The 15188-nt window shown below is 43.9% G+C and overlaps 1 protein-coding gene across 3 annotated transcripts in view; it reads left to right on the top strand.

Annotated features, from left to right (window-relative positions):
* The window catches only part of GALNT13 (polypeptide N-acetylgalactosaminyltransferase 13), a 106416-nt gene that overhangs the window by 79205 nt on the left and 12023 nt on the right, over window positions 1–15188 (top strand). For all 3 annotated transcript variants that reach the window (XM_074144750.1, XM_074144748.1, XM_074144747.1), the window contains exons 8-9: window positions 3844–3983; window positions 7419–7517. In XM_074144750.1, coding sequence (XP_074000851.1) covers window positions 3844–3983; window positions 7419–7517 — 239 coding nt within the window. The remainder of the gene's footprint in view (window positions 1–3843; window positions 3984–7418; window positions 7518–15188) is intronic.

Raw genomic sequence — 15188 nt, 5'->3', positions numbered from 1 at the left:
AAGGCAAAAAATGAGGTGTCCGTGGGGCACATGGTCACGGTCTCCCCATCTGCTGTGGCATCCCAAGACATGAAGAGCCTCAAGAGAAACCTGCCCTGGTGAGGTGAGCATGGCAAACCCGCTGAGGACCCCCCCATCTCTGCGGCTAAGTTTTATTCAAGTGTAAAACTAGGATTTATTTTGCTGGAGTTTGTTTAATGACAGAAAACTCAAGTGCAAAGTTGAGTCAGATAAGTGGAAAAAGGGTTATTGCTTTTTTTCTATTCCAGCAATTGCGGGGCTGAACCCAACGTGGAAATGGAAATCCCAGTAAGAATTGTAAAGCAAAATAGAAACAAGGTGTTGGGTGAATCCACAGGGTATTTTCATTGAGAGGAGAGTGTTTCTGATTTGATTTGTAACTCAAATATCAAAGCGTGTGCGTGCGGAGGGGCAAGGCTGGGTTGTTTGTCATCGCAGACTGTAACGGTGTTAATATCCTTTTTCCTCATGTTTGGCCTCGTCAGATCCCCACAACACAAAGCGCTACAAAAACAAAGATATTGCTTTTTCTCCTAACACTTCCAGTGCCTCCCCATGAGGAAGATTAGCTTAATTATAGATAAGGATTGAGGAGCACAAATGACAGCAATAGGGCGCGTCTCCTTCTCCAGAAGAGGCAGCAATCATAGACTCCCACTCCCCCTTGCCCAGAAAAAACATAATTTTATATTTTTTTAAATAAAGTGTATTTTCTGAAAGCAAAGACGTTTTCAGGACATAGCTGAAATGGCACGTGGAAATCACAGATGCTCCGTAGCAAAACCCGTGTCACCGTCCTGTCCATGGCCACCAGGACAGATGTGGGTGCTGTCACATGCCCCTTCCCTTTGATACGTTTTTGGGGAAATACAGACACAAAGCAACAAAACAGCCATAAGATGCTACGTAATGGAATCCCAGGGGTTGGACTAGATAATCTCCTGAGGTCCCTTCCAACCCCGTATCATTCTGTGATTCTGTGGGTTAGGTGCCTGGGTGTTCTAGGTAGTTTAAGTTAAATTAGTGTGAGTTGTACTTAGCGAAAAATCGCCTTTTGAAAAAGTAAAATCACAGAATCACAGAATCACAGAGGTTGGAAGGGACCTTTTAAGATCATCTAGTCCAACCAATGAAAAAAAAAAAAAAAAAAAAAAAAAAGAATAAGAATAAAGAATATTAAGAATATTAAGTAACAACTGTAATACTGACCTTTTGATATTTTTTTTCCCCTAAACAGAGTCAAATGAAACTCTGTGATCAATCTCCTTGACTGCAGAATGACTGATAAATTACCTCTGTTTCTTGGGCGGAAAAAAAAATTGTATTTGAGTCCTTTCAGAATTATATAAAACCTCCCCAAAGTGAAGGTACTGTAGCCCAGAAGATTTTCTGGGACTTGCAGAGCAGATGAAGGCTCATGTCCATCACGTCTGTCCTTTCCAGCCCCTGTGTTTCCCTGTGTCCTGAGCTCAGCTTTTTCCTGGATTTAACTTGGGTTTGAGTTGTCTTTGCTGTTCTGCCATCCCCTAAGTTACTGTGATTTAATTTCTTTGTCTAGGTTACGGGTGAAGGTTTTATTTGAATACTTCTGTTTAATGAAGGTTAAAATTTCATGCTTTCCTGATGCCTGAGTAAGCGCCACTTAATTTCTTGGCTCCAACCAAGAACTTTTGGTTTCTGAGGAGTTTTTGCTGATCCGGAGCTGATGAAGCACCGTCGCCCCCAGCCATTCCGATCAGGCTCGAGTGCTTCCCAGGACCTGCTTTCCTCTTACCTCTAGCAGTAATTTGTATTTTAGTTAATTATCTAGAATTACATTATATCCTACAATTACGCAATGATACATAAGCCTAATTGGTCAAAGGTGTAACCACTACGTATTTGGAAATATGGATAAGAGTGGTTATCCAAAATAAGTTAAATTTGTGTTAATAATAGGGAATAGTTTTACTGTTGTTGGCTGCTGAATTTCTTCAAAGATTGGTGTCATCCTGTGCTTCGGGGCTTGATTTCCTAGCAGAATACGCTGATGTCCTTGGAGCTTCACCTCTGTGGTGATTTCAAAATAAGATCCCATAAGTAATGGAAAGCAGAAGGTGATGGAAGTGGAGCCTGGGTTCCAGATACAAATCTGGGAGCGTCTTTCAAGCTGTTCCAGCTGAGTGCTGGCCGTTACTAATGCTTTGCCTACCACTGTTTCTTTGGATAATATCTCATGTCTAAAATTAGATTAAATTAGGCTACAGAGAATATTTGATGCGCTTTTAGTTATTTGATTATCTTTCTTAATAACTCCAGTCGGCCGAGCAACGTAAGACTGGCCTTTATATTTCTTTCTATGGTGCACGGTTCCTTCCCGAGCTATCCCCTTGCTGGAGTGTGTCGGGATTGAAAAGGACATTGCAGGTTCAGTATTATTTTAAACTGAAAATCATAGGCACACCTGCAAAAGTTGGCCTCGATAAGAGGGTGGAAAATGGAAACAGTATTTTCCTGTTACATTTTCTTCATATAGAAAGTTAAGAAGTTGAATGTTCTTTCTTTGGCGCTTAAATTGTATGCCTGGCGTTTCTTCTCAGCGTGTTGGATTTCTTCCCCAGGAACTGTGGGGAAGGCTCCGGAGAGGATTTCCAGCCCCGCTCCTCTTCTTCATTCCTGGGTGCATGCTTCTGTCATCAACAGATCACTAAATTGCTTGGAGAGTCTTGAAAGCACTATATACTCTTTTAATTTATCATAGAATCACAGAGTGGTTTGGGTGGGAAGGGACCTTAAAGCCCACCCAGTGCCACCCCCTGCCCTGGGCAGGGACACCTCCCACCAGCCCAGGTTGCTCCAAGCCCCCTCCAACCTGGCCTTGAACCCCTTCAGGGAATTTAAACAAGAATACACTGTGCAGGAAGGGTTCCTATCTGATTTCCACTCTCTTTGATCATTACTCTATTTTTTTTCCTCTTCATGACCCATATTCCTGATGTGTGTCCCATGCAGCACTCCCGGTGGCCAGCGGGATGCTGCTGGCTCAGGTCTCTGATGCAGAGGTTTGCGGTAGGAACGGCACCGCTGGACACGGTGACAACGTCACTGTGATGTGATGTGATGTGACACCTTCTCCCGTGAGGAGAACCGTGCCCCCCATGCCTTGCCTGCGGTAGGGGCGGTGGATCCAGTGCAGGAGATGGGTCCTGCCAACCAGCTGATCCATGCAGAGACCTGCCACCTCATTCTCCCTTCCCCACCTTATTACAGGAGACGTTTAATTTTATAATAGCGTTAACGAGGATGGGAGCTACACTGGGAGTTGGGCTGAGCCTGCGATCTGCGGGACCTGGTGGGTCACGGGAGGGAGGAAGCAATGGGGTTTCACAGGATGGAGAATGTCTCCTTCCTGGTGAGATCACCCAAGGGATGGTCTGGATTCCATCAGTAAAATAGCTGTGCCTCGTCCCAGTTATTTCTCTGAGTGCTGGAAAGCACCAGTAGTACACTTCGGGAAAAAACACTTTGTAAAAATGGGAATGGGTTTCTTTAATATTTTGGAATATGAAGAAATCAAGGAGTTCAGTGGTCCTGCCTTTCTGTATTAGTAAATTATCTCTGAAAAGAAAAAAAATGTAATTTTGCAAGCATTTCAACTTGCTAAATTAATTATTTAATGCTTGTAAAGATCTACAGTGTAGCAGCTGCACGTGCTTTCACATAATTCCGGCAAATGGATATGGATAAAAAGGAAATCCTGGTGACCGGAGAAGGAGCTGTGATTTATGCTTCACAGCGTTACAGAAACTGTGCTTTGATCATCCATTCTCTTCCCAATTCCAGGTGTCGTTAAGGTGGATTATGGCGATGTATCCATCAGGAAAGCGCTGAGGGAAAACCTGAAGTGTAAGCCCTTCTCGTGGTACTTGGAGAACATCTATCCTGACTCCCAGATTCCTCGGCGCTATTACTCCTTGGGTGAGGTAGGAACCCTTCCCTTTGGCTCAATTAAAGCAATCAGCGCACTGGGGAAACGGAGGCATCATTAAGGAGGTGACGTGGTTTTGGAGAAAGGGATAAAGTGCTTGTGTGCCTTCTCTGTAGCTTGTTTAGCCCTGATTTTGAGCAGCTTCTATTTTCTCTAAGCCTTTCACAAGGGGGCATTGCTATTCTGAATGTGTGTTCACCATTAAAAATTTATCTTTCAGATTGAGTAGCATACGGGAAAAATGAGGTGACCGATATTTTGAGATAATTAAGTAATGTGCAGTAGTACAAGGTAACTTCCCATCATCACTTACCACTTACATGTAAGGGAGAAAAAGCTTTTTTTTTTTTTTTTTTTTTCTTATTTCTTTCCAAGAAGTGTTTGTTCCTTGACGCTGTGTTTTCCAGCAAAGCTGCCTGGAGCTGAGTCTCACGGACATCCCTAATAATCTGATCACTCCAACACCGCCAAGAACTGAAGTCTCTTTAAAATTCAGATAATTCACTGCTTAAAATATTCTATTGAGTTGTACCTTGGCTGACTTTTAAAAGCTCCTGAATGGTTTGGTTTAAAGATAGCTACAGGTAGAGCAGCAATCAAATGAGCAAATGGCTTTTTTTTACATCCAGGAAAGTAATTTACTATTGAAACTTGCAATTGTAGTGAAAAAGAAAAGCCACACGGTAGGGTTTCCAGTTTAACTATGACAAAATAAAGTGAAACATGGTTTTACAGCAAGGAAAGAACTCGTCTAACAAGTGTCAAATAATAAGGTTTTGTATGATATTGTCAGACTGGAAAATAAAAGTATGAGAAAGCAATAAAATAGTTATTAAAACACCTTATTTTTACCAAAACGGCCTCAGTTTCTATGGAAACAGCAATTCAGGCAAGGTCTATGAATTAAAACTCAGACTTGACTGTTGCAGCTGCTGGCTGCCAGTTGAGCAGTAAAGTGGATTTTTAGACCTAAAGCTCGGGTAGCATCAGCAGCAGTAATGGACAATCTGTAAAAACCTCAAAAGTGCATTTCTCAGTCGGTTTCCCCTCTTCCAGCAGGCGTTCAGTCTCAGGTAGGATGAACTGCCTGATTTGGGGGTGCTGCTGGGATTGTTGATCCCCAGGTGGTCTGTGATGCTCCCAGTTGCTCCGTGAGATGCAGTGGGGTGGGCTGGTCGGAGGGGACCCTGCTTCTCCCTGAGAAAAGGATGCTCCGCAGCCCTGCGGTGGGGGTTTGGTGCCTGCTAGGAACCAGTTTTGGTAATAAATCTAAGAAAATCATTCTCTAGGACAGTGCAATCTAAATGTAATGAGTGTTCAATGATGGGCCTCAGATTATATTGTGTGAATGCATATTTTGTTCCTTTGAAGTATAAACAGTGATAAAAAGAGTGGGTATTTTTGACAGATCAGTCATACTTAATTTACTTATGACCTCCTGGAAAATAGTGCAGGTGTGACTTGAAATCAGGCAACGTTCATGCGTGGTTCACTTGCACCTCCCATTATGTTAGAAGTAATAATCAGTATTGTATTTCATCTTAATTTTGATTTTATTTGGCCATTGCACAACTAATTTTATCATAGAATCGTGGAATAGTTTGGGTTGGAAAAGGACCTTTAAAGGCCATGTAGTCCAACACCCCTGCCATGAGCAGGGACACCTTCCACCAGACCAGGTTGCTCCAAGCCCCCTCCAACCTGGCCTTGAACCCCTCCAGGGATGGGGCAGCCACAGCTTCTTGGGGCAACCTGGGCCAGGCTCTCACCACCCTCACAGCAAAGAATTTCATCCTTGTATCTAGTCTAAATCTTCTCTCTTTTAGTGAAGAACCATTGCCACCTTTGGTGGTCTGCAGAGAGGCATGTTGTGGAGAAGAGGAGAGCAGGGAGGGGAGGAGGGCTGTCCATGAGCTGGCTCATCCCCTGCAGCTGCTGGTGGTGCTCCAGTTAGTCATGGGCACATGCAACAGGTTGCACCAGAAAGCCATGTCCTGCTGTGGCCACGTAAAGCTGTTGGCTTTCACTGGGCTCTAAAGAAGGGCCATGTGTTTTAAAAGCACTGGGAAGTGGTGGAAATCAATGGTCCTGTTATCAGCTGGGGGTCTGAATGCCCTAGTAGAGACCATCAGGCTGGGGAGTGCTCACAGCCCTTCTCCAGATATCCGCTGCTCTTGGAGGATGGAGAAATTAAGAGCACGGGCCTCTGGGAGGTGACTCACCAGCAAAGGAAGTGCAACTTCTTTCTGTGTGATTGGCAGGGTTGGAGCAGATTAAGAAGCCACCATGTGAGTGAAGCTGAGCCGCTCTTCCCCAGCACCATTAATGAGATCGCACCATCGCATGTTAATTGCGTTGAGCTGGGTGCGGTGGCTTTGGGTTACTCTTGGCCACTGGGGTGGCCCCAGGAGTGGCCGATGGCTGGGAGTTGTACTAAGTGCCGCTGAAGTATTTCAGAACACAGGGTTTGCAATGATTTTACCAAAGGGATGAGGGACCTGGAGGCACGTTTTTTCTGCCGTTAGTAGGAAAATCACCACGTGCTGTTGAGGAGGAGCAGGGGGAGCTGTGTTTGTACCACTCTGCTGGCAGAAGTACAAGGAGGGCTAAGAAAAAAGGTATTAGATGCCCCTGGTGCATCATAAGGAGCTGAAGTTGGTTGATTGTGTTTAGACTCGGCCGTTTTCCCGGATAAATGTGTATTCTAAAGCTATGTTTTGGGTAGCGATGCTCTGGTACGTACCCTGATGCTCCTCATTGCTTGGTAGTCCTTTGTTGTGATAGCACATCGTGGAAGGATCTCATCCTGTTGTGTGTCCTGTCGCAGACCTCATGCTCCTAAATCAGCTTTTTTCCAGCTGCATCACAGAGGAATCATGTAGAACTGGTTTGTTTAAGCAGAGATTTTCACTAAGCGTGTTTATTCTTCTCTGAGGACGGATAGATTCAGAGGGGCAAGTTGTATTTAAGAACTTTTAAAAAGCACGGAATTAGTCACAAAGCCATCCCGCAGCCCCTGCTCTCGGAGTCAGGCACCGGACACTGCTCGTACTCAGTTTCTCTCTCCTGGAGTAGGGTCAGCCCTGCTGGAAGAAAATAAAAGTGCCTGTCTTTGGCAAGCCGTTAGTTTTGCATTGTTTAGAAGTAAAAACGTATTATATTCGTTAAACAAAACAAGGCAGGGCTCTGAATGAGGTTTTCCTTGAATGCTGTTCCTATTCACACTTAATATGTAATTTAAATATCTCACTATACTCTTTGTAATTATTTTCATTTTCTTTTGGGAATGTGACTTATTTACAAATTGCAAGTTAGAATGTGCTCATATAGTTGAATGCACGGATAATGTACTTTCTCCTACAGCGACGTCATTTTTTTCTGCACAAATACAACATTTACAGGCATTATTTTCCTCTCTCTCTTTCTTCAGATCAGGAACGTTGAAACCAACCAGTGTTTAGACAACATGGGCCGCAAGGAAAATGAGAAAGTGGGCATTTTCAACTGCCACGGCATGGGAGGAAATCAGGTAAAATTGGAAAAAAAAAAAAAAAAGAAGTATGATTTGTACAATAATTGCTTCAGTCTGCTGCTGTGTAACCCCAGGGGCAACAGCTCCGGGGAAAAACTGGTTAGAATTCCCCCGGAGCAGCAAGGGGAGCCCCTCGGCCGCCCTCGGTTACTGCGGCTCATGTAGACGGGTGGGTTCGCTATCAAAAACAATGGCAGCAATTAGCAAACATATTAATGAAAGTTCAGGAATGCTTGAGATTAGGAGTGCTCAGAAAACCCTTTTCTCAAGTAAAAGCTGCAAATTTTGAGAACATATGGTTACATGTCATTAGGTCCAGTGAAGTATCCGGGTGAATATATTGAATATATTCCTGCCGATTAGAACGCAGAGAAATGCTTTTAAAGTTTTAGATACTCACATTAGAAAATTTGACCATGAATTTTAATTTGGGGGTTTTTTGGTGTTGGGGGAGAAATCTTTTTTTTAAAATGAAACAGGTAAGAATCTATGTGGCTGGTGGCTGAATTCATCTGTTTCTAAAAGGTGTATATGAAAAATAAACGTACAGAATATTTGTGTAGGTTGAGGTTTTTCCATTAGTGGGAATTCCAGTAGTGGGTGGGAACAGGCAGATGCTCCTGCACAGTCTCGTTTCCCCATCACTGACTGGACCTGGAAATTGGTCAGAACTTGCTGCATCTCCTCGTGTTATTTGCACTTTTCAGAACGTGGCTTAGCCTCATTTCTCTGCCTTTTGGTTTGCTTTACCTTTGGAAAAACCTTTCTCCTCTTCCTCTCCTTGATTCTGACGCCTTTCTCAAATTAAAGACTCCAGGTTCACTTCGTTCAGCTTCTGAGGCTGCTCTTGGCTTCACCCACTCCAGTTGAGATCCCTGGAGATCCCTCAGGAGGACCATAAATCAGTGCTGGCGTCTCGCCCCAGGAAGGTCTTTTGACCACGTTCCTACTGGCTAATGCTTGATGAGGTTGGCTTTTTTCATGCCACATCTGCTAAAGAAGGTGGGAAGGTCTTAGAGCAAATTCCCATGTTTCATTGAGGGGGGAGGTTTTCCATCATATTTATCCCAAACTTCACTGTCTTTCTGAATTTGACTCAGGAGATGGGAGCGTTAGCATTTTGATAAGACTGCGCATGGTCAAGGTTGAAGATTCTCTTTACACCTTGGGTGTTGGCCTGTTTCACCTTCTTTCTGTATGTGGTGGAAAGACCCCTCTCTCTGTTGAAAGAGGAGAAGAATCCTTGGCGACTGTCAGTCTCCAAACCCTCGGTTCCTCTGAAGAACCAGGTGTGAGGTTGGGGAGGACTGCAAGGCTCTGAGATGGAGATGAGGTTGGGAAGGTGTATATGGACTGTATAGCCTAAAGAAACACTAATAACTTATTAATACAACCATTATTTCTGAGCTTTCCTGAAGCAAAATGTCTCAAATCCTAAAAAAAATTTGGCTCGGGTTTGCTTTATACCTCTCAACTCGCATCAGCCAGAACCTGCAGGTGACTCCGTGGTGAGTACGGGCAGGAGGGAGAGACTCCGCTCCCCTGTCGCCTGGAGGAGGATTTGCTGGGAATTCCTGTCCTACTCATCCTCTAGCGCTCTTACACAGCGCCTGTTAAAAGTTATCCTTATTAAATTCCGCTCTAATGAGGGACTGGATCTGAGCTGAGAGGTGGAAGCGTTGGGGGTGGTGGGGTTACAGAAATAGCTGAGGAGCAAAAGACGGCAGAATGAAAATGAAGCGAGAATAATACCTGGCTCGTTAGAGCCCGGCAAGATGCATGGGAGCGATCCCCCCCGAGGCAGGGGCAAACGTCTCATGGCTATCGGGGTGTTTTAAAGGACTGAAAGATAACAAAATTCTAAAAATAGGGATTTCTTTTAAAAATTAAGAAAAAAGAAATGCGTCAAGTGAGGCCCTTTATTTGAGAATTGTTTTCAGGGTGTGAAACTGTGGAGGATTTGTTGTGATGTTCAGATTGTCCGAACTCAGCTGGGGCCTGGTGGCTATCAGTGATCTTTAAAATGAATGCTACAAATCTCCTAATGCAGTTAAATGCAATCTTAGAACTGTTTTCTTTGATATATATATAAAAGCAAGCCTATCTTAAATCAGCTACTCTGGGGATGGGGCATTAGTGGCTGGAATATGAGGTTGGTCACGGCCGGTCTGTTCTGGTGTTACTGTGGGAATGTCCTCTCTGTCTGCAGTTATTGGGAGCATCCGGCCTCTGGTCATCACGATAATCGAATCACAGGATCCCGCCCAGGCAGGAGGGGGATATTATTTTACACTGAAAGAGGGGAGATTGAGCTGAGATGTGGGGAAGAACTTCTTTGCTGTGAGGGTGGTGAGAGCCTGGCCCAGGTTGCCCCGAGAAGCTGTGGCTGCCCCATCCCTGGAGGGGTTCAAGGCCAGGTTGGAGGGGGCTTGGAGGTACCTGATCTGGTGGGAGGTGTCCCTGCCCAGGGCGGTGGGTGGAATGAGATGGTCTTTGGGGTCCCTTCCAACAATGTTTTATACAGAAAGCTCAGACTCAGTATCCATCAACAGTTCAAAAAAACCCAACACCCCAGGACACACAGTAAGGGTTGTCAGAGGGTTGTTTTTTCCCCAGTTAGCTCTAACTAACGGGTCTTTCAGAAATTGTTCTGTTTCAGCGAGTTCCCATTTTTTTTTCCCCGTTGACACTAAATGTGTATGTTGTAAAATGCCCTTCAAACGTGAGCACTTTCTGCGAAGCAGGATGTGGAAAAACAATTTATAATCTCTCTGTCTGTAAGAATTTATTGGTATGCTGTGATAATTTGCTTCCTACTGGGAATGGATAGGAACACATGAGCAGGCTGACTTCTGAGATGTTTCTGCAAAGGAAACCCTCCATTTTCAGCAGGTTGTGAAGAATATTTTCCCCGATGTTGATGTCGCTGCCAGGCCAGAGAAGAGGGAGGCAAGCGATGGATGCCCTGGGGCGAGCAGGAGGAACTTGCTGTGGTCACCAGCAGAGCCAGCCCATCACAGGGCTCACGTTTTCCATTTTTAGATAGCTAATTTATCAACTCCAGCTACTCAGTAAGTCATCTGAAAGCATTTTAGGCACAAGGTTGCACAGAACAAAACCTTTAGTGACAGTTAGACATTTAGTCATGCGACTGATGGAAATTATGCAGAAAAAGGGGAATTTGGCAGTCCCTGTGTGGCTGATCTCAAACCCAGTAATCTCCAGTCTCTCATTGAGAGACACTGAGTTCAGTGCTTTGATTTTATTAATTGGTATATCTTTGGTAAATACTAGATTTCATAAGTGATTGCCAGAAAGTAACTCACCCCTTCTTTGATCCTTCTGCCTTTTTCACCTTCCACAATCTCCTGTTTTCCCTAACTTTGGCTTTCTGCGTAGCTTTTCATCTTCTAAACAGACCCATTATGTATAAAACTAGTTATTGCTTGTATTTTGTTAGCCCGTTTGGCTGATGTATGATTTCCCTTGCAGACTTTAGATCATTCTTATGGACTGAGGTGATAAACCTTTGGGGCGGGAGCTGTGTAATACTCCGGATTTGCTGGGGATGCAGCACGGTGGAGCCCTGGGTGATCTTCAGCACCGCTGTAATAACCATGATTAATAGGGAACAAAGGAGCCGTCCCTGCATCTTAAATAACGGTATCCTTTATTTAGCACAATCAGAAGGAGAATAACGCTCTCTCCTTCGAGCCTATGGAAAAACAGAATTGCTCCTTCTTTAAATTGGCAGAAATGGTCACCAGGGGATGGGGGAAGACGAGCGTTAGATGGGGTAACATTGCAGCGGTGAATCCTGGGGAGATAAAATGCAGAATCCCAGTGTTTGCCCTACCTGCAAAGAAGTGGGAATTTGGCACAGCATAATGAACACTGGGAGATCCTGGAAGCAATGACGGCTTTGGTTGCAGGTGTGGAGGTAGCCATCCTTTATGAAGCGACAGCTATCAAGAAAAACCCCCCAAAAAATCCCCAAACCACCAACCCAAACCAAAACAAACACATAGAAAAACCCTGCAATCCCCCCACCCCTGTGGAGCCAAAAACCAGGTGGTTTTTTTACGTTTCAGTGCACAATGCTGAATGGGCCTGAAAACCCTGTGGAAGAGCAGTGGTTTAGAAAAGGAGGAGGGGTTCTGTGGTGGAGGATGAAGGTTTGGAGCCGGGAAGGTGTCCTCACCGTCAGCACAACGCGGTGACAAAGCCAGCGTGGTTCCCGGGGCCCTTTTCTGAATGCCATATACCCGAGTTCCTCAGCAGCCCTTGGGAACCTGGCTAAACTGCAGTCCTTCCCTCAGATCCCCTCTGCTCCTACTGTGCCCGTCCCCAGCAGGGGCTGCCAAACAGTTTTCTTCTATTTTATTTTTATTGCGTCGACCATTTAGTACAGTTCCAACTATCGGCTTCCATCAGCGGTAGCTGGCGGTAATTACAGTGTTTCTGTGGATTACGGTGAATCACTCTGAATTACAGTGTTTTCTCTCCCTGGGGCTGAGCACCGGGATACATGGATTCTTGCAACTGCTAGTTAGAGGTTGAGGTGACGGCAGAACAAGTTTTATATGAACCTTCCAAAATATGAAAGTCAGCCCTGCCTTGGCACTGTCTGAACTGGTCTCTGGGGACTGTGGGATGGGATGAGCTGATTTTGTGGTGTTAAAGATCTTGTCATAACCTCTTTCTTAGAAATAAATCTGATCCCTACTTCCAGAGTGGCCACAGGGAAGCCTGTGAGCTCTTGAGAGGCTCCGAGCTGGGCACATCTTCAAGTCATTCAATAAACTGAAGGTTGACCTGATTAGATTTAATATCCTCCTGGTGGGACGCACTGTCAATGGAGATCTCTTCCAAGTGAACTCATCTTCTCTTCCTCTTCTCTCTCATCTCGTTTCCCTTCCCTTCCGAGTTGTTCTCTGTACAGTGGGGTGTTGGAACTGGGTATTTTTGCCTCCAAAGAGTTAATGCAGTTGTTCCCCGATATGGGACCAATCTTCCAAAAAGCCCTCTTTGATGGAACCACTGGGACCGCCTTCCCGAGTTGGAAGGTGCTGTTTCTACATGGCTGTTTGGGATTTGTTCAGGTGCTGAAATGTTTTGGTAAAGATGAGATTTCAGTGAAGAGGCAAGAACTCCAAGTCCTTGCCTCCAAAATGACTTCACTGGCAATTTAACTGGAGAGTCATGGACATTTTTTGGGTGGGAAGGGAATGATCTTCTGTTCCCCTTTTTTGGCCAAGGTGACTTTCAACATTTAACATGTAAACAGGCTCAGGAGGAGAGGAAAAGTGCTTTCCTTGCAGCTTTTAGTAGAACATTTTAAGTCAATTACGAAAGGTGAATTCAGAATTTACCTTTGGGAGTTCCGTAGCTAATTGAAGTGGTTGGCAGAATAAATTAGATTTTTCTGTACTTAGTTATGTCCAGTTTATAACTGTCTTCATCGCGTGAGGGACTTCTTCCTTCATCGTACAGGTGCATCCTCAAGATTTGGTTCTGCATAATGAAGTGTAAAATAGGGGTTTATGAATAATATTGTCAGTATTAGACTTCGTATGAGTTGACAAAATACCCTGGCTAACTGTTTTCCTAAGAAAAGGACAATGAAATAATGGGAAATGAAAATTCTGGCCATGGGCTATTACAGCCCATATATATATAAAAAAATAGCTACAGATTTGTCTTGACCACTTGGCTCATTTCTAGTTAGTGATTCTGCTCGGCGTTTCATTGGTGTTGAACAAAGTGGTTAGTTTCTCAGACTTTTATCAGAAGGAACGCTTCATTAGTTCCTTCTAACATGAAAGAAGTAACACAATTATCAGTGAGAGGTGAGACGTGTCTCGGTTCAGTCTGGCTGATGTCTTGGTCCCAAGCGTCCGCTTTAATGGACCTATGCCTTTCTAGGGCTTAATTGGGCCTCTAAACTTGCTGTGTGGAAATGTATTAATAAAGGATGTTGACAAAAAATAAATAGAAAATATGTTAACTCCTATAAAAACCTGCTACTGTGCATAGACAATAAATCTGCCCCTATGTTGATGGTTCCTTTTTGTTTCCATCAACACCATAAAAAGCAGAAGAGAGTGAAGGTATTTCTCTATCTGTGCAGAAAAGCGCTGCAGCAATTGCGAGAATATTTTGTATTTTGTCATTCTGGAGACCTTATTAGAATCATAGAGTCACAGAACGGTTTGGGTTGGAAGGGACCTTAAAGCCCATCCAGACACCTGCCCTGGGCAGGGACACCTCCCACCAGACCATGTACCTCCAAGCCCCCTCCAACCTGGCCTTGAACCCCTCCAGGGATGGGGCAGCCACAGCTTCTCGGGGCAACCTGGGCCAGGCTCTCACCACCCTCAGAGAGAAGGTTGGGTCACGTCCACCCCCACCGAAATGTGGGCGCTCCAGTGGCAGCAGCCTGGACCCCTGCTGGGGACGTTCTTCTTGCTCCTTGCGCTGTGTTGTGAAATATACTCTTTAATTAGCTACAAAATGCAACATGTTCCTCACCCTCTATTTTTATATGACATTAATATAATTATATCTATAATTAATATGGATGGTAGCAAAACGCTAGCCTGATAATTTTACATCGTCTTAATTAGCATTCATTTTTCTTTCTTAAGACAGCATGTTTTTCAAACCCATCTTCTGTAATTGTTAATTCAGACATCACTTATTCTTTCAAAAGATATAATGGGACAGTGTACTGCAATTATCAGAGATGAGAGGGAAAAGAAATATGCAAATGGAAATACATTTAAAAATATAAGTGGTTTCTGTAAAACACAGAAACAAACATCTCTCTGAGACTAAAAACATCTCTCTGAGGTTAGAAGAAAATGCCGGATGGAAATATGTTTACTGTAAAAAACCAACATAAATAAGTTGCAAATTAAAGTTAGATGTTACTTCAGGATAAATGGTAATGGATAGATATCTTAATAATGTGCATAGTAAAAGATGAAATATCCGTACGATATATTCATATGAGGGGTTCTTGAACCCAACCTGCTACTTGAGTGAGAGAGACTTTGGGGTATGGTGGCTTTCAGATTCTTAGGTTATTTGGCCATGTTTCTTGTTCCAGATAGAGCATGACAGCAAGGAAAGAAGTCCAATAATCTACCAGAAAGTAAGATTTTTCATTGAAGGTATTTAAAGGAAAACCAAAGTCCCCCCCAAAAGGTTTTGGTGTTGGATATTAATTATGGCAGCTGAACATTATTATAGTGTTTGGGTTTGAATAATGGTTGTTTCAGCCCAGATCTTCAATACCTCAACTGCGTGATGTCTTTCTCCCCCCATTTCAGCCTGAGGCTGGTTGTGACCAAGGATGGTTTTAAGGACGCTCAGGAGTCTGCATGCTGAGCAGAGGTGTATATTTATGTAGGTATTTATAGATGTCACAGCTTGATGTTATAGCACCAATAGTCCTTCGGACCTATTTTAGGTTGTTTATTAATTTCTCCCAAATTTTCTTCCTTCTTGACGTTGGTGCTTATTATTCCAAAAGTAATTTCAAACCAATGTGCCGGAAGGGGATTTTCGGACGTCTGGAGGAATGACTGAAGAAGACTGATTTTGTTCTTACATTGTTTTATTTTGAGAAGAATTTTTAGATGTTGATATAAGTGAGAAGGTTGT

Source organism: Numenius arquata, chromosome 3 (genome assembly GCF_964106895.1).
Source record: "Numenius arquata chromosome 3, bNumArq3.hap1.1, whole genome shotgun sequence".
In the NCBI taxonomy this organism is placed as follows: domain Eukaryota; kingdom Metazoa; phylum Chordata; class Aves; order Charadriiformes; family Scolopacidae; genus Numenius; species Numenius arquata.
Note: the sequence above shows the minus strand (reverse complement) of the source record. Positions and strands in the feature narration are given on the sequence as shown.